Below are 19,519 nucleotides of genomic sequence, written 5' to 3'. Positions count from 1 at the left end.
CAACAGTTAAATTGCTCAGGCAGCAACGTGCTTCTTGACACTGCTTTCACTATTCACTATTCATACGCGATAAACAAACAATGCATTTGAAATAAGTTGTATGGTCTATTTCGACTCAAGAAGCTAAGTGCACTTATTACAATGTTTGCTCTGTTTGTTCCTAAATAATCTGTGCGTGAAATTATTGACAAACACTGATTTGTACAATACTACAAGGTGCCAAATTCACGACTTGATGCCATCTCTTGATGAGTTACCCAACATTTTTTATTAGCTGCCAACTTCATAGCAATTCTGCGTAAATTTTAGTTCATATTTTATCCGCTAGGCGCCACCTCTCTCAGTTGTCAAAATCAGGCCATCTTTTTGACACATGAACGCCGCTCTAAAGCTACGATAAAATTCCAAAAATGTCTTCATCCAACGATATTTACGATGATATGAAATTGTAAGTATTCAAAATCATTTGTCCCGCTCCGTAACAGCTATATAACTCATTAAAAATCGCACTAACCCCGTTTTAATTTGATTTTTCGCTTATTGCTCCCCGATTTTCAGCGTCATTTTTGCACATTTTAAAAACAGCTTTCGAAACATCCAACCCTATTTCGTTTGCTGGCGCTTTTTCCGAGTATAATATCGTATCTTTAGTTAATTAATATTGTCTAATCGGATTACAATCGACAGATTTGTTACACCGAGCCATTTTTACGTCGAGCCGACGATAAATCCGAAGGAAGTTCTTGTGATTGACAAAACGACGTCCAATGTTAGCACAATTGGTATGTACACGATTCTTGTATTTTTACTAGTTTTTAATTTATTTAAATTTTGTATAAATATGTGGTTAGGTTACCTAATTTATTGGCACACCTGATGTATGCAATCAATCACTGTGAACCGCTCAATTAGTGCTAATATCTTCAAGGACTCGACTAATTGACGGTTAACAAGGCATCATATAAGTGGTAAGGTGTAGGACATTGTTTTAACCCCTTGGCTACCAAAATGTAATAATCGACTTTTGGTACTCTAACGAGAAATACCGGATCTGACTTCATGATATAAGCATATAAGTATCATCTTTGTCTGCCTCCGTAGTGTAATGGTCAGCACTCTCGGCTACCGTTCTGGAGGTCCCGGGTTCGATTCCCAGGAGGGGGGAGGTGAAAATAAATCTAAGTGATTTTTTCACTCTAATATTTATTCAAAATTACCGTTCTGGAGGTCCCGGGTTCGATTCCCAAGGGGGGTAAAATAAATATAAGTGATTTTTTCACTGTCATATTTATTCAATATTACCCTGGACTGGTACCTGAAGCGGAGGACTGATCACCTTTCCTTCATGTGTAAACGATCAAGATAACACTGCGTTTATATGACGCAGTGCCCTATGCACCATTGGAATGCGGATAAGGGTTTTATTATTATTATATTATTCATATTTATTCAAAATTACCCTGGACTGGTACCTGAAGCAGAGGGCTAATCACCTTTCCTTCATCAAGATAACACGGCGTTTATATGATGCAGTGCCCTATGCACCATTGGGGTGCGGATAAGGACTTCCGTATTCTTCTTCATCTACGTTGAGATGTCAAAAAATAATATGAAAAATAACTTTTATAATTGGAGATAATCCAGATTAGTGAACAAGTATTGGGACACACTCAAAATGTTGTAAATAAATTACTTATCTATTAATCAAATAACTCATAAATTTTATTATCTTTGACTATACAAACCAGCGAAAGCGTAAAAAATTAAAAATGATATTTTGCCATCTCTCAGTGTGTAAAATAATTTGTAAAGGATCTCGCGTGTGTTTATATAAAAGTGTCTCCAGTTAAATAAAAGCTTTCTCAAATCAACTATATATTATGCAATGATTAAAGAAAACACTTGTTTTTTACCACTTGAGTTTTATTATAGACTACATGTTTCAGACTTCATGTTAAACTTCCATCATTCAGGTCTGTATAATAACTTACTAGTTATTATACAGACCTGAATGATGGAAGTTTAACTTCTGAAACATGTAGTCTATAATAAAACTCAAGTGGTAAAAAACAAGTGTTTTCTTTAATCATTGTAACATGTCTTACCACAAAGTTAATGCCGAAACAATAAATAAAATATGAAAGGGGGACCATGAGTCTGATAGGAACCCATGGGTTAAGACCACTTTTGAAAAAAAATTAGTTCAATATTGACGTGGATAATCATTTATTGACATAAAAATGTAGTAAAATGAAGTATTGGGTTGTGGTCCTGTGGTGTCGCGGACTCTTGAGTCATAGTTTCTCGGTTCAAACCCACTCTACCACAATTTGATGATCTACACCATGGGTCGGCAACCTGCGGCCCGCGGGCCGCATGCGGCCCGCGAGACATCTTGGTGCGGCCCGCGAGATTCTCGCCGCAACGCACATGACGGACGATATTATACACAATCGAGTGAAAGGAAGCGAGAAAGGGAGCGAAGGGAATCTCATTGATTTTATTAAATACAATAAATGTCGTTAAAATATACACGTAGCGTTTTATTTTTAAAACTAAAATATTTGTACATAAATATTGTATGTATACCTACTGCAAGTGCGGCCCGCACTGATCCCCATGAAAAATATTTGGCCCTTTTACAACAAAAGGTTGCCGACCCATGATCTACACAAACTCCCACATGAAGTGATGTCTTTATATGAGATGTATGAGTTCCAAAAATTTGAGTAGTGTGGCTGTCAATCATGGGTAAAATGCTGAATGTTGCATATCGTTCACTCCTTTCAACAACATCATATATCAAAAATCGTCAATTTTCAGTTGTGCATGTTTTCGGCGTCATAAATTTAAAAACTTGATTTTTCAGGAGAATGTTTTTAATGTTTAAAAATATAATAAAATGTATTAAAAATAAATATCAAGCCACTTATTGAACTTTTTACTGTGCAACAGATTTTTTTAGGTAAAACCTGAAGGTTTTTTTCTCCATTTGAAAAATATTTAATATTTTTAAAAAAATAATTAAACAATGCCTTTTCTTCAAAATGGAAAAATTACTTTCTGCCCTGTAGCGGGTAAATATAAAGTTAAAAATATGCCGCTTTTGCTGGGATATAGTACATTTTCTGGGCATTCCGAAAACACGCAGAACTGAAAATTGAAGATTTTTTATTTATGACGTTGTTGAAAGGAGTGAGCGATATGTACACATCACTACACAATGTCACCGTTGGTTGAGTTTATCACGCAGAATTTTGTGTTGCAGAACGTGCGAAGTTTCACATTCCCACGACCGATAACACTTACCGACCAGTATGCGGAATCCTGGGAACGGTCCGCTTGCTCTCCGGAAACCATCTTGTAGTGGCAACTCATCGCATAAAGGTATATTTACTAATAAACACTTTCATTCATATCATAATAATGCCTGGCAAATATTCTAGGTATATTTACTAATAAACGCTTTCATTTAAATTATAATAATGCCTGGCAAATATTCGAGGCATATTTACTAATAAACACTTTAATTTAAATCATAATAATGCCTGGCAAATATGCTAGGTATATTTACTAATAAACACTTTCATTTAAATCATAATAATGCCTGGCAAATATTCTAGGTATATTTACTAATAAACACTTTCATTTAAATAATAATAATGTCTGACAAATATTCTAGGTATATTTACTAATAAACACTTTCATTTAAATAATAATAATGCCTGGCAAATATTCAAGGTATATTTACTAATAAACACTCATTTAAATAATGATAATGCCTGGCAAATATTCTAGTTATATTTACTAATAAACACTCATTTAAAATATAATAATGCCTGGCAAATATTCTAGGTATATTTACTAATAAACACTCTCATTTAAAAAATAATAATGCATGGCAAATATTCTAGGTATATTTACTAATAAACACTTTCATTTAAACCATTATAATGCCTGGCAAATATTCTAGGTATATTTACTAATAAACACTTTCATTTAAATAATAATAATGTCTGGCAAATATTCTAGGTATATTTACTAATAAACATTTTCATTTAAAAAATAATAATGCCTGGCAAATATTCTAGTTATATTTACTAATAAACACTCTCATTTAAAATATAATAATGCTTGGCAAATATTCTAGGCATATTTACTAATAAACACTTTCATTTAAATAATAATAATGCCTGGCAAATATTCTAGTTATATTTACTAATAAACACTCTCATTTAAAATATAATAATGCCTGGCAAATATTCTAGGTATATTTACTAATAAACACTTTCATTTAAATAATAATAATGCCTGGCAAATATTCGGGATGTAAAGATGCAAATACTAGGGACCACTGGGCGTTAAAAGGTTATATCTAATATTTTTGCAGGTTGGAAAAATAAATGGACAAGATATATTCCAGTTAGCCGGCACAGATGTTATTCCGTATGCCAACACCACTACCCATCTTACGGGCCAACAGGTAATTTTTTTTTTCGTCAAAGACATATTTACAATTTAAGTTACAATCGTAGTGTAATGGTCAGCACGCTCGGCTACCGTTCTGGAAGTCCCGGGTTCGATTCCCAAGGGGGGTAAAATAAATATAAGTTATGTTTTCACTGTAATATTTATTCAATATTACCATGGACTGGTACCTGAAGCGGAGGGCTGATCACCTTTCCTTCATGTGTAAAACGATCATGATAACACTGCGTTTATAAGACACAGTGCCCTATGCACCATTGGGGTGCGGATAAGGGTTTCCATTCCAAGTTACAATAATTGAGTTAATGTGTCCTCACCGGGTTTTTCCATGGCGAGGGCACATTTTACAATAAGTTATTTGATCACTTTAAAAAAAAAACATGAGTCATGCAATCATTGATGACATGGCCAAATGATACAATCTATTTCAAATCTATCAACCTCTGTTATCCAATTATTATTTTTTACTTTATGGATAGTGGAAGCAGGTTTTACGGCCTTATTGCTTTTAAAAACTTTATAAAATTAAACAACTTTGTTCTAACCACTTTTTTATTATTAGTACACTTTAACATACTGGTTTCGACAAGAACCTTGTCATCATCTTGTTTATTAAATTCTAAAACATTAAAAACATTGAAATTCTTGTCGAAACCCGTAGGTTAAACCGTAAAAGTTATAGGTATAAAAAACGTTAAAGGTATAAAAAAGTGGTTAAAACAAAGTTGTTTAATTTTATAAAGTTTATAAAATGTGCCACAAAGTATCTGCGAAAAATATTCAAGAAATTATTGCTTTTACATTAAATGCGAAACTTGACATGATCAAGTATGTCAAATACTTGGGTTGGCTGGTATGTATGAGGAGATGACTGCATGTGGAAGAGGTAATGATTGTTTGCAAAGACAGAGTAGTGTGGCGTTCTATTCTCACTGCGGAGAAGGAGTGTGACGGTTAGATAGTTAGGTAATATTTTTGTTTATACATTCAAATTGTATACCAAAAGTTTTTCATGAAATCCACTTCTATATTGTGACGATTTCTATGGATTTTACCATAGACAAGTTTGCATGCTTTTCGAGGTTAGGTATTCGATCCAATACTAAATCCATAGAAATGTTTGGCTTTCAAAATTGTCGTGTTATTATCAGTACCATCATTTATTGCAATGGAACTCAAGATATCCGAACCCCAGAAATCTCAGGAAATCTGAACAAGATTTTAAAGAAAAGCATTTGTAGGAAAATGTTTAAAAAAAAAACACGCAAAGACTGAAGAACACATTCATTATTACATAAAATCATCGCATATAAACTAATTTAGTTCTTAAATTATTGAAAAGTTAATAAAGTATACAGCAGTGTACCTGTATTGCTACTCAAGTACCCTAATATTCGATTGAAATGTAAAAAATTGCAAATAATGTACATATATTTACTGATTTGGCGTTTTAATTTGTAGAACTCCATTTTAATTTATGTATTAATTTTTAAATCAAAGACAAAGACATATTTTTTGAGTCTACTAAGTTGTATTTTATTAACAAAAACACATAAAAACTTAATATTGTGACAATTTAAAATGCCATAACTAGGCGAAACAATTGTCACAATATAATTTTTTTATGTGTTTTTGTTAATAAAATATAACTTAGTAGACTCAAAAAATCTGTGTTTGATTGAAAAATTAATACATAAATGTACATATACTTTAAAAGAAACAATGTCATTAACATTAGAGCTCACCAGAGAACTACAGTAACTGGAAAAACTGTAGTGTAAAGTACTATGTACTGTATTATAAAAATTCTCAGCTAATCCGATCTTTTCCAAATTCCAACAGGCCACATCCCCAATTAGCTAGGATTTCCGGGCTTCCACTATTGTATTACCCATATTTGTCTGTTTCAGGTTGAAGATAACAGAATGTACCTGAAAATGATCACAAGCGTGTTGGAGACGCCGTATTTATATTTTTCCTATGAGTACGACCTCACCCACACTCTACAAAGGCTCTTCAATACGTCGCCAGAATTCTTGCAGGTATCTTGGTCAATTTATACCTACATAAATATCTCTTAGCTACACATAAAATTACATTATATTTCTAGTGTGATACGGCTGTGAAACATGGCACCTTAAAACGGCCCGGAGCAGCCGTGTACTTAGTTTTGAGAACAAATGTCCGCTAAGAATTTTAGGCGTGCGGTGGTTTGACTTTGTGAGGAATGAAGAGATGAGGCGTAGAACGCAGCAAATCTTGGTCACAACGCAAGAAAAGGCGATTCAGTTGGCTTGGCCATGTACTCCGCATGCCTCCCGAGAGCCATAATCAAGCTTGCCTCTTTTCATAATCAGGTTCGCGCCGCACACTGCTCAAATTTTTGGAACTCGTATATTTATTGTATAAATCTTACGTTGCTTTATGTGTGATTTCGCCGCAGTATCTATGGTTGATTTGAGTAAGCTTTTATTTAGAAGAGATCCTTTTTTTTTATGTATCCAAGATCCTTACCATTCAGGTTGTAAACCCTGTAAATACCCAAACTTCACTTTCTTATTCATCTATGTTTAGATGTCAAATTGTAAACATTACTCTAGTATTTTTAAGTTTTGTACTGACTGGTGGAACTGCATTTTATAGAGAGAAAAAAATAATTTAGAGTTTTTTCGACATAAATTTTATTTGACCAGTGACCGGGTTTCATCGTAACCGACATCATCAGACTGGTGATGTCGGTTACGATGAAACCCGTTCACTGGTGAAATAAAATACATATGGAAAAAACTAAAGTTTTTATTTTATTCTATTACTCTGGTGTTTGAAACATAATGCTTGATTTGATATTTGGAAAAAAATGTATGTTTCGCAGATGTCTATGCTGGAGAGGGCTGATCCTCGGTTCCTGTGGAATGTGGATCTGCTCCAGGAGATGAAGGACAACCGGTTCAAGAAGTTCACGCTCCCCATCATGATGGGATGTATCCTTTTCTGGACAGATTTTACCACAAAGTGACTGTCGAATCGATTAACAAAACTAATTTCTACTCTCCGGGAACGGTAATCACAATTTGACATAAGGAAGAGGTAAAATATTTGACAAAGATGTTCCGTTTATTCTCTAACTACTAAAAACAAATAAATCCATGCTCATCAACCAATGATCAGTGATCAGGTCTTTAAGAACAGTGTCCGTCGATGGTTACTTAACATTGGAAGGGACAAGGTGGAAAGTGAATTAATTAAAGTCCAGGTGTAATTATCACATTGAAAAACCTTAAAACATAAATTATTTTTGTATCTCCTGTATGTTATGTTTATAATCTAATCATTAAAAAAAATATATATATATATTAAAAATTAAAAACAAAAAATATATAAACTTTGTATTACCATGTTAGTATTCGGCTCAACACAGGCCATGCTTAAAGAGCCGCAATACGTATAATAAATGTGTATATGAAATGAATATGTATATTGAATGTATCTATGTATAAAAAATAAAAAAAAATAAAAAATAAAAAAAAATAAATAAAAAATGGTTTATGACCCCTTACCGTCTTAACTCATATATATATATATATATATCGTAGTCATACAGGAGAAAGTGACCAAGTGCATTTTTTACAAAAACGTGATCATTAACTATTTGATATCTTACTATTTTGAACTTGGAAGTATAATATATTGACTTGTTAAAAATTACTAACTGCATTGATGTTTATTTTCTTGCCGAGCAAAGTTGACTTAAATGGCCCTCCTGAACATTTTACGTTTTGTTAGTTGGTCACTTTCTCCTTAACAACTACGATATATAAATATATTCATTACATTCATAACATATATGTGGAATTGTTTAATTGGCTTTTATCATTGGCAATCTAACAACTTTTTTCAAAATATTTTGTTCGTGCTAGCTATATAATTCCCAAACAAATTTTAGATTTAGAATTTAAACTTATTTAAGTGTATTTTTCTTGACTTGAGTTATATCCAGTTGTGTCGATAAACCATTTTGTCATCAACGGAAAGATGTTTACCTGGACCCTGGTCTCTCGGCGTTCCATCTTCAGGGCTGGTCCTCGACTGTTCATGAGAGGAATCGATCAAGATGTAAGAAAAAACATATCTTTAACACATTCTGTGCGTTGAACACGGCTCCTGTGTCCATGCAAATACTGCAGCCGCGTGTTGATGGGAGTCATGTAAAATATTTATTAATTAATTTCTTAAGTTAGGTTGTATTACATTTAATAAACAAACTAATATGGTATACAAATTCAAACTTCCCGCTATATATTGATGGTGGCACACGCCGTGTGGCATGTTGCGCCATCTTGTTGAATCCACAGCTCTGTCACATCGATGACCACTATTTCTTACAGTCTATTGTGACATAGGTTTCCACGCTTTCTGCAAAATTTTCAAAAACCGTATGTGAAGTCAAGTCTAAATTTTAGAACATGGAGGAAGAAAGCGTCACACACATAACAACAATTATGTACAAAGGAATCCTAAAAATGATTAAAATGAAAAGTCACAAACTGCAACATTTTGAAACAATAGATATATATAAAAATATAAATAATAATAAACCACGGAATTTTACTGTCCTGCAGATCGTTTTTTTTTTTAAATAAAAGCCGCTACGATAGTTAAGTGTGACCGAAAATACGCATGACGTGATCACGCACCGATAAAGCGCACCATTCCGAAAAAAGACACCCAAAAGCACAAGCCGATCCAAGTCAATCATCCGTTTTATCATGCTAACCGAACTGCCGGACAGTAAAATTCCGTGAGGTACACAAGTGCCCTATGGGCGCTTGTCCACTACCTGGAATTTTACCGTCCGGCAGTCCGGTTTTAAAAAATTAAAGCGATTACAACAGTTTAGCGTGATCGAATTTACGCGCAACGTGTTCGCGCGCCGATCAAGAGCTTCGATCTTCGATGGACAAAAGCACAAGCCAATCATCGTTTTAAAACGCTAAGTGGACTGCCAGACAGTGAAATTCCGTGTAGTACACAAGCGCCCTATGGGTAAACAATATGACAATGAATAAAGCCTCCCCCCTATTGATGTAAGAAATAGAATAAATAAATAAAAAGGTCTCTTATTAGTTTATGTATTAATTTCAAATCAAACACAGATTTTTTGAGTCTACCAAGTTGTATTTTATTAACAAAAACACATAAAAAAAATTATATTGTGACAATTGTTTTGCCTTGTTAGGGCATTATCAAACGAATGTGAAAATCAAATGGACTACTCGGCTGTCCAAATTTAAAACACAGTAAGGGACATTTTTTTTGTAGTAGGTTTTTTTTGCATTTTTGGACTAAGTAGAGTCTACTTAGGGCTTATTGCTATAAAGCAATATCTTCCAACCAACCAGTGTGAACCAACAGACTAGTGTGAACGATCTAGGCTTGTACCTTTTGATGTCTGTTAGAAATTAGTGGGGAGATAATGCTTGAACAGGTTAAGACAAGAATAAGAAAAAAGAAAAACAAAGAAACATAAGAGAGCATAATTACAAATTAAGAATTTATGTAGCCTTATGTAGCTATACAATTCTAAGTGACAGTTTTAACACGTGCAGCAATAATTTATGGAAGACAACAGAAGCTAATGGGGGATGTAGGTTTGTACCCTTATATTTATTTTCTGGGAAAGGAAGAATTTATTGACATGGCAATTTTTTTTTTTGGAAAATTAATGTTTTAGAGCTAATACAATTGTTGGTAATATTATTTTTAAGAATTTATATATGTTATCGGAATATAAGATATCGTATAAACACCTTATTAGTCATGTGATGTGTTGTCTCCAGGGCAATGTGGCCAACTACGTGGAGACGGAGCAGATCGTGGAGTGCGACGGGTGGCGCTCCTCCTTCGTGCAGACGCGGGGCTCCATCCCGCTGTTCTGGTCGCAGCTGCCCGACCTGCGCTACAAGCCGCGCCCCCAGCTGCTGGCGCAGGACCACGCGCCCGCCGCCCGCCAGCACTTCCAGCAGCAGGAGAAGCTCTACGGGCCCCAAGTGCTCGTCAACCTGGTGAGTGGGCCCCGCCTGGCCAACTGGGCAAACTAGACCGTCTTACATGATCATCCACAACACAATCGGCCAACTCTTCTTTCTTGTCTGTTGAATGGGCCAACAGTTTTGAGAATAAAGTCCTATTCATTAAATTCTCAATATTATTAATATTTAAAGCATTTACTTTGTATTTAGTCATGTTTACTTTGATATTTTTTTACAAAAATGTGAGTACTATTAGTATATAACCTTTCATCGAGATTTTTATGTCTACCGGTTTGGAGACGTACCCGTCTCTTCATCAGGACAATCACTACCACAGCATGCAAACAATACTACCCGTCACTACCATAGCACTATTTACACACTTATTTATTTATTCAACTATACAAAATGTTTGACACATGCGATTTTGGTCGACCTGAAGACCAACATGCACTAGGGGTTCCTGGTTTATTGATTTGGCGTTTAATTTGTAGAACTCCCATCACGTCAGATGGACACAGTGTTAACTTGTCAATTTTTTTTGTTTTTTTTATTTATTTTTTTTACTCACCCGATCAAAATTAAATGTTGGTTTGTGGTCCCGTGATAAGTGTCGCGGACTCTTCAGTCAGAGTTTCTCGGTTGAAACCCACTCTACTACAATTTGATATGTATTTCTAATAATGAGTTGCTTAGGCTCACAGAAATACTATGAAATTTAAGTATTTTTGTAAATAAGGAGAACACAATTATTTCTTTTATTTTATTAAAAAATATATATAGAAAAGCCCTATATCTAGCAGTTGAGGACTGTCTGAACGGCTGTCTAAACTTAAAACACAGTAAGGAACATTTTTTTTGCAGTAGGTTTTTTTTTGCATTTTTGGATTAAGTAGAAACTACTTAGTCCAAAAATGCAAAAAAAAACCTACTACAAAAAAAATGTCCCTTACTGTGTTTTGAGTTTGGACAGCCGAGAAGGTTAGAGAAGAAGTAGAATCCCTTCTGATGGTAGATGTTTTGTTGATATGGACAGATCGATCACCGCGGGGCCGAGGAGACCCTGGAGGTGGAGTTCCACAACAACGTGACGCAGCTGGGCGACCCGGCGCTGCACTACGAGAGCTTCGACTTCCACGCCGAGTGCAGCCGCATGCGCTGGGACCGCCTCAACATCCTCATCGACAGGCTGACCCATCAGCAGGTCAGTGTGACTCGGTATCCATGATGACTTGCCATCAACTAGCGAGGAATGTCTCCGGAAGTTGGTGCGATGCGAAAAAGCTTTGCGATCAGTTGCAAAATTCATTTAGGGTTGTTGACTAATATATCCAAAATAAAACAAGGTTTGTTGGATTGAATTCTACATTTATTTATGTATATGTTAATACGTGACGCGTTTCGTCTTCTTAGGACATTATCAAACACATGAGTGTTTGATAATGTCCTAAGAAGATGAAACGCCTGACGTATTAACATATACATAAATAAATGTATAATTCAATCCAACAAACCTTGTTTTATTTTGGATATATTACCCAACAATTCAATATGGAATTCTACCAACTGTCTGCAGTCACAATAAATAAAGTTAAAAAAAATCATTTAGGGTGACACCTCAACATAGATGAAGAAGAATATGGAATTTTTAATATAAGTTTTACTTAGTAATTTGTCCGCCTCCATAGTGTAGTGGTTGACGCGCTGGGCCACCATGCTATAGAACCCGGGTTCGATTCCCGAGAGGGTCAAAATAAGTGATTTGTGATTTTACAGTCTAACATGTACATATTTGTTTAATATGACCCTGCACTGGTACCCGAAGCGGAAGGCTGATCACCTTTCCTTTGTGTATTTTACGATCAAGTTAGCACTGCTTCTATATGATGCAGTGCCCTAAGCACCACTGGGTGCGGATAAGGATTAGGTTTGGTTAGGTTTTGAAAACATGATTTTCAATTTTTATTAACTGGAGCAGATTATTGTATCCACAATATTTTTGAATGTGTCCAAACCTTGTTTGCAAGTCTGGGTTTTTCTACTTGAAGTTATTTTTACATTTTGATATCTCAACATAGACGAAGAGGGGTATGGAAGTCTGGGTATTTACAGGGCTTATGATCTGTCATAGGCTGGTCTAGTGATTACTTTACAGACATTTAACATTCACCATTCTAATCGTGATTGTGTCTTTATATTGGTCGGTTGACCAACAAGTAAAAAAATCAAATAAAATTGACAAGTTGACATTGTGTCGATCTGACGTGATGCGCTATACGGTATTGAATGTGGAAAGAGTCAGTAGAAGAAAACCTTTATTTTTCATGGTTTCCAGGATGAATTTGGGTATTTCCTGCTGGGCCGCAACGGCCTGGTGAACTCCCAGCAGAGCGGGACCTTCCGGACCAACTGCATCGACTGCCTGGACCGGACCAACGTGGTGCAGTCCATGCTGGCGCGCCGCTCCCTCGCCGCCGTGCTGGAGCATCTACAGGTCATCCGCCACCGCCGCATCGAAGACCACGACAACCTGGAGTCGCTCTTCAAGAGTGTGAGTAGTCCGCTCATTCTGGTTCGTCCAGTTCGTTCGTGGATAACCATCTCTTTTGTGGTCGCCCTATTGGTATTTTATTTTCCTAGGGTCTTCTTTTTAGTGTCGGGTTGTGGTCCCGTGGTTAGTGTAATTTCCAGGGGGGCATTGTATAAATTTGTGTTTGAAAAGGGGACAATGATTAAAGAAAACGCTTGTTTTATACCACTTGAGTTTTATTAAAGACTACATGTTTCAGAAGTTAAACTTCCATCATTCAGGTCTGTATAATAAGTTATTATACAGACCTGAATGATGGAAATTTAACTTCCGAAACATGTAGTCTTTAATAAAACTCGTATAAAACAAGTGTTTTCTTTAATCATTGTAACATGTCTTACCACAAAGTTAATGCTGAAACAATAAATAAAATATGAAAGGGGGACCATGAGTCTAATAGGAACCCATGGGTTAAGACCACTTTTGAAAAAAAACTAGTTCAATATTGACGTGGATAATCATTTATTGACATTAAAATGAAGTAAAATGAAAAGTTGGGTTGTGGTCCCGTGGTGTCGCGGACTCTTGAGTCAGAGTTTCTCGGTTCGAACCCACTCTACCACAATTTGATACCTATTTCTAATAATGACCCGCTTAGGCTCACAGAAAAAGTATGAAATTGAAGTGTTATTTTGGAGAAATAAAAAGACTTTATTTTTTGATCCACTCACATTTTTACTAACAACCAACTAGTTTCGGCAACAACCTGTTGCCCTTTTCAGGGTTTATTTCATGTCATAAATTAAACCTTGTCGGTTACCTTGGAGGGCGATACGTGGAAGTCTGTCTTCTGACATTCTGTTTATATGTTCCTTCCAGTATCGCCTTCGTTGTCGTCCCCACCTCACGATATCCTCCGTCTTACACATGCTCCGGATGTCGGTATTTCTTACTCGGTCTCGCAATGTGTTTCCGGTTATGGATCGGAGAGCCTTCATCTTGGAGGTTCGAAGTCGAAGTCGAGGTTTACGTGAATATAGTTTTATCGTTTCTTTATTTTGCAGGTGTGGGCCGACCACGCAGATGTCATTTCAGTTCAGTACTCGGGCACCGGAGCCCTGAAAACTGACTTCACCCGGACGGGCAAGCGAACTAAGCTCGGCCTGCTGAAGGACGGAATCAATTCTCTCACCCGCTACTATAAGAACAACTTTGCCGATGGATTCCGACAGGTAAATGAGATCTGTCATATTGACCCACTTCACATCTTTTTAACTTTTCCGTTTGTACAATAATTGTGGTGGTCCTCACCAAAACGTTACATTTCCATTATAAATGATTTTAAGTATGTAATCGGGAATTCTAGCTTGTAAAATTGTTACGTTTTGGTGCGATTTAATGATTTCATATCGGTTTAACACAGGATTGGTCACGTTTTGTCACAACTTTATTTAAGATTTTAATAGAATACAGTAAACAGAACGGATTTGCATTTAAAGGATTTTTTGTGCAATATTAGAAAAGTAACTTTTTGGTGAGGACCTCCACAGTTGATTTTTGACTTTCTCCGGGGAGTGGGTTCTTTTTACATGAATTCAATTTATTCAATAATAGTTAAAACATATAAATTAAAAACACAAATTCAAAGCGTATACATTAAAACATAAATTAGAAAGTAAGCAAGAACACTTGTTAAAGATGTAGAAGAATACCGCTTCGGAATACCCCCTCAGACACATGGAATAGATGAATATCCAGCGTGATATTGTTCAGCATAATAGTGACTCTTCCTGCACACTTAACCATCGGCAGGTTGGTCCTGTAAATAAGAATGTGAAACAATCTATGCCGACGCTGTCTTAGATAACTATTGGGAACACACAGACCAATGCTCCGGATAATTTCAGGATTATATTTTATACCGCGCAATAATTTTGTATTATAAAGACAGAAATTATGTAAAAATACCTAAATTAAAATAAAGTCACTATCTCTAGGTTTTATTTTATAACAAAATTACATAAAAATATCCACAGATGTCATTGCTATACAAGTTACATCACACCAACTGACGGACGGACTTCGATGTTCATTGATGTCGATACTCCTTTGAGGGAAATTCGCACCAACGCTCGTTTACGTCCATACTCCATGAAAGATAAAAGAAAATGAGATAAACTGCGATTTTTCATTTAGTTTTTGCAAAATGGTCAAAGAAAAATGTTAATAATAAATCCCTTACCGCACCCCAATGGTGCATAGGGCACTGCTTCATATAAACGCAGTGTTATCTCGATCGATTACACATGTAGGAAAGGCGATCAGCCCTCCACTTCAGGTACCAGTCCAGTGTAATATTGAATAAATATTAGAGTGAAAAAATCACTTATATTTATTAAACCCTCCTGGGAATCGAACCCGGGACCTCCAGAACGGTAGGCGAGCATGCTGACCATTAAACTACGGAGGCGGACAGAAAAATGTTAACAACATGAAAAAAAATATCTCCAAATATTTACCGCTGTGTTCAATGGTTGCTTCTTCCAGGATTCTATCGATCTGTTCCTCGGTCTCTACAAGGTGAAGGAGGGAGAAGGCAAGACCATCGCTTGTCCTCTTCACAAGGATAAAGATTGGAAGTACATAACGGTAAGTCAATTATTTCATCAACCCCGATCCTAATTATTATACCAATCAGGGTTATCGCAAGTAACTGCAAACCCAATTCCCATCTGTACAATGTTTTCTGGCATCTCACGCTGTATCAAAAGTAAGCAAATAGAATGCTTATAAGCGTCTCCCGCTCTCTACCAACAGTATGTTAAAGATGTAATACTAAATAATAATAATAAAACCCTTATCCGCACCCCAATGGTGCATAGGGCACTGTGTCATATTAACCCAGTGTTATCTTGATCGTTTACACATGAAGGAAAGGTGATCAGCCCTCCGCGTCAGGTACCAGTCCAAGGTGATATTGAATAAATATTACAGTGAAAAAATCACTTATATTTATTTTACCCCCCTTGGGAATCGAACCCGGGACCTCCAGAACGGTAGCCGAGCGTGCTGACCATTACACTACGGAGGCGGACAAATACTAAATATGTAATACTAAACAATTTCAACAAAGCTTCAAATATTTGGGAATTAAATATTTCAATTAACTCCGTAAAGAAATTTAAAAAATAGAAGATGTAAAAATTCTTAAGAAAAAAATTAGTGCCCATTACATATAAATCTTGAAAAAGTATATAAAAAAAGACTATTATACCATTAATTATATGAAACATTAAACCACGAGTGTAAGTCCCTCTCCAAGCACAAGGGCTCAGTCTCTTTTTTGGAGAGGCACAGCGAATCTATAACTATAAGTTTGCCATATCGCTCACTCCTTTCAAGAACGTCATAAATCAAAAATCATCAATTTTCAGTTGTGCATGTTTTCGGAATGCCTAGAAAATGTACTATATCCCAGTAAAAGCGGCATATTTTTAATATAATATTTACCCGCTACAGGGCAGAAAGTGTTGTTTTTGCATTTTGAAGAAAAGGTATTGTTTAATTATTTTTTTAAATATATTAAATGTTTTTCAAATTGTGAAATAACCTTCAGGTTTTACCTAAAAAGATGTGTTGCATAGTAAAAAGTTCAATAAGTGGCTTGATAGTTATTTTTAATAAAATGTGTAGTATTTTTAAACTTTAAAAACGTTCTACTGAAATATCAAGTTTTTTGATTTATGACGTTCTTGAAAGGAGTGAGCGATATGTATAAATGTTTAGAAATTGTATTATGTTGTACTCAAAAATGTAACTATATTAAATAAATGAAAAAAAAAAGAAATTTTTTTTTAAGCATTTAACAATGTTTTGACACATTTCGGATGGGTATTTTTAATGCCCGCTGGCGGCGGGATGTATGCACATATAGTTAATACCTTAACAAAGACATAGTTAAAACCTTCTTTTCTGACTTTGAAATGAGGCAGAAGGTAATAAACCAGAAGGTAAAAATAACAACGGCGTGCTGGTACCGACACTAATGTATGGAAGCGAAACATGGAACTGGAAAAGGAAGGATGAAAGCAGAGTGAACGCTGTTGAAATGCGCTCCCTCAGACGAATGTGTGGAAAATCATTGTATGAGAATTAAAAACGAAGATATAAGAAAGAAATGTAAGGCTGAACAAGGAATAATTGAAAAGATTAGGAAGAGTTCTTTGCGGTGGTATGGACATGTGGAGCGAATGGATAACGAGAGAATGACTAAGAAAATATATGTGGCGAATGTGAGAGGGAAAACAGAACGAGGACGACCGAAAAAGACTTGGCACGATCAGATCAATCAGAACCTTAAATCTGCGGTGTCAAAAGTCTGCGTAATCGGAGGGCATGTATGACTAGATGTATGGATGTGAAGGAGGCGAGGATTGTATGTCAGGACAGAAGAGTGTGGCGTTCCATCCTCTCTGCCTACCCCTTTGGAGCAATGGCGTGATGGTAACAGTAGTAGTGGTATTTCATAAATATATAAATTAGCGATGTTGTTTGTGTGACAGTTCCCGTCAGTGTTGCTGATTGCCATATCCATGTTCATGGCCAGCGTGATTCTCCCGTCGGAGTACTCCACGGAGATCCTGCTGTACCTGCTATTCTGGGGGGGCATGGTCGGCTCCACAATCCATATCATATTCAGGTAATGAGATTCGACAAAATGATAGCCGTTTTCTTCCAGATGTTGCAAAAACCTATCAAATTATACTAAGGAAATATTATTCATCTTTTTTTAGCCTTTTTTTTCGAAAATAGTGGATAAGGGATGTTCAATAATGGGCAGAATGGTGAATGTTACACAAGTGTATTAAGTAATCGCTTAAGCCAGCCAAATGCCAGGTCATCAGTCCTGGGAAGCTCAGACTTCCATCTTCTTTCATAAAAAAGTAAAGAATGATACATGTTTCATATCAAGTAGAGACACCTTTAAAATGGATTATTTTACATACTGGGAAACAATGTTATTTAAACGATGACTATATATCCGCTACAAAGACTAAGAGCATGGTGTTCTCTCGGATCCCAGTGGGATGTAGCGTGACTGTGAATGGCATCTTTGTAGAGCAGGTGGAAAAGTTTAAATACCTGGGTGTGGACCTGTGTGGTCAAACGGATCTACGATGCGAATGAATGGGGCAAATAAACAAAACTGCAATCATCTCAGGATGTTTTATTTATTGTTTCGGCATTAACTTTGTGGTAAGACATATTACAATGATTAAAGAAAACACTTGTTTTTTACCACTTGAGTTTTATTATAGACTACATGTTTCAAAAGTTAAACTTTCATCATTCAGGTCTTAGTTATTATACAGACCTGAATGATGGAAGTTTAACTTCTGAAACATGTAGTCTATAATAAAACTCAAGTGGTAAAAAACAAGTGTTTTCTTTAATCATTCATCTCAGGATGCCTGAAAAATGCTATATGGAAAAATCCTGAGATGAAGATCAGCAACAAAATCAAGATTTACAAAACTTGTGTCCGACCCATCGTGACGTATGGAATCAAAAGTAGAGCGGACACCGTTGGCAAGCGCTTAGAGTGTCAGAAATGAAGACTCTAAGAAGCATATCAGGCAAGAGTCTTCGAGATAGAATAAGAAACGCCAGGATCAGGGAAATATGCGAGATGGAAGATGCCGTCATGTAGGGAAGGCAACGAAGGAGACAATGGTATGCGCATGTGAGGAGAATGGAACCATCCAGACTCCCCCACATCGCACTGCACAAGGCAGACCACCAAAGAGATGGATTGACAGCTGGAAATCCACATCGCAGGAGGCTAATCCCTCTTAAAAACAGGCCACAAGGCCTACACCAAGATGACGAAGAAATGACTGGGAAACGCTTGAAAATATGATTTTTTATGCAGCTTATAATTTGACCAGTTATTTTGACCATGTTGGGAATGATATAATTGTTTTTTTTTTCCTTGGCAGGTACGGCAAGGAGTTCGTAGACTACCCGAAGCTCCGAGACCTGAACTCGCAGTCGTCGCGTTTTCACCCACCAAGCCAGTCCTTTCCTTTATGATATCCTCGTGGTTTGACCGAGCATCAGCAGCGGTGAAGAGGATGACCGCTCGCTGTCAACACCCAAACTAAACGAGGAGAATTAGTCTAATTTTACCGGAGAAGAGTTGCACCACCCGTGATTGGAATTGTCCGTGAAAATTGCAAGAAAGTATTACAAATTGTATAGAACCATCTTTGGCAGAACACCATAGTCACCGATTTAACCCTAGATTACTAAATTATCTACGAGTGATGTTTTTACTAAACATTCGTAAAAAATACGACATAAAAATAAAATAGGAATAAATACAATCGTCAAAAACATTAATTATTTTAGAATTAATTGAAACATTCACAAATCTGGATTATCTTCAATTATAGGAGTTATTTTTCATATT

The 19,519-nt window shown here is 36.0% G+C and overlaps 1 protein-coding gene across 1 annotated transcript; it reads left to right on the top strand.

Moving 5' to 3' along the window:
* The first annotated feature begins 313 nt into the window (after nt 1-313).
* Nucleotides 314-19,519, top strand: Sac1 (phosphatidylinositol-3-phosphatase SAC1). The gene is made up of 14 exons (XM_088260994.1): nt 314-448; nt 688-782; nt 3,269-3,387; nt 4,391-4,483; nt 6,399-6,530; nt 7,361-7,469; nt 8,486-8,601; nt 10,326-10,550; nt 11,554-11,721; nt 12,853-13,068; nt 14,112-14,279; nt 15,595-15,696; nt 17,610-17,746; nt 19,047-19,519. The coding sequence occupies exons 1-14, from the start codon at nt 411-413 to the stop codon at nt 19,138-19,140; spliced, it is 1,812 nt and encodes a 603-aa protein (XP_088117120.1). The 5' UTR covers nt 314-410; the 3' UTR covers nt 19,141-19,519.

The sequence above is a fragment of the Brachycentrus maculatus genome, unplaced genomic scaffold (genome assembly GCF_059751285.1).
Source record: "Brachycentrus maculatus isolate JH-2025_06_01 unplaced genomic scaffold, ASM5975128v1 h1tg000145l, whole genome shotgun sequence".
NCBI classification, from domain to species: Eukaryota; Metazoa; Arthropoda; class Insecta; order Trichoptera; family Brachycentridae; genus Brachycentrus; species Brachycentrus maculatus.
The sequence above is the reverse complement of the archived record's forward strand: the minus strand, read 5'-3'. Positions and strand labels throughout refer to the sequence as shown.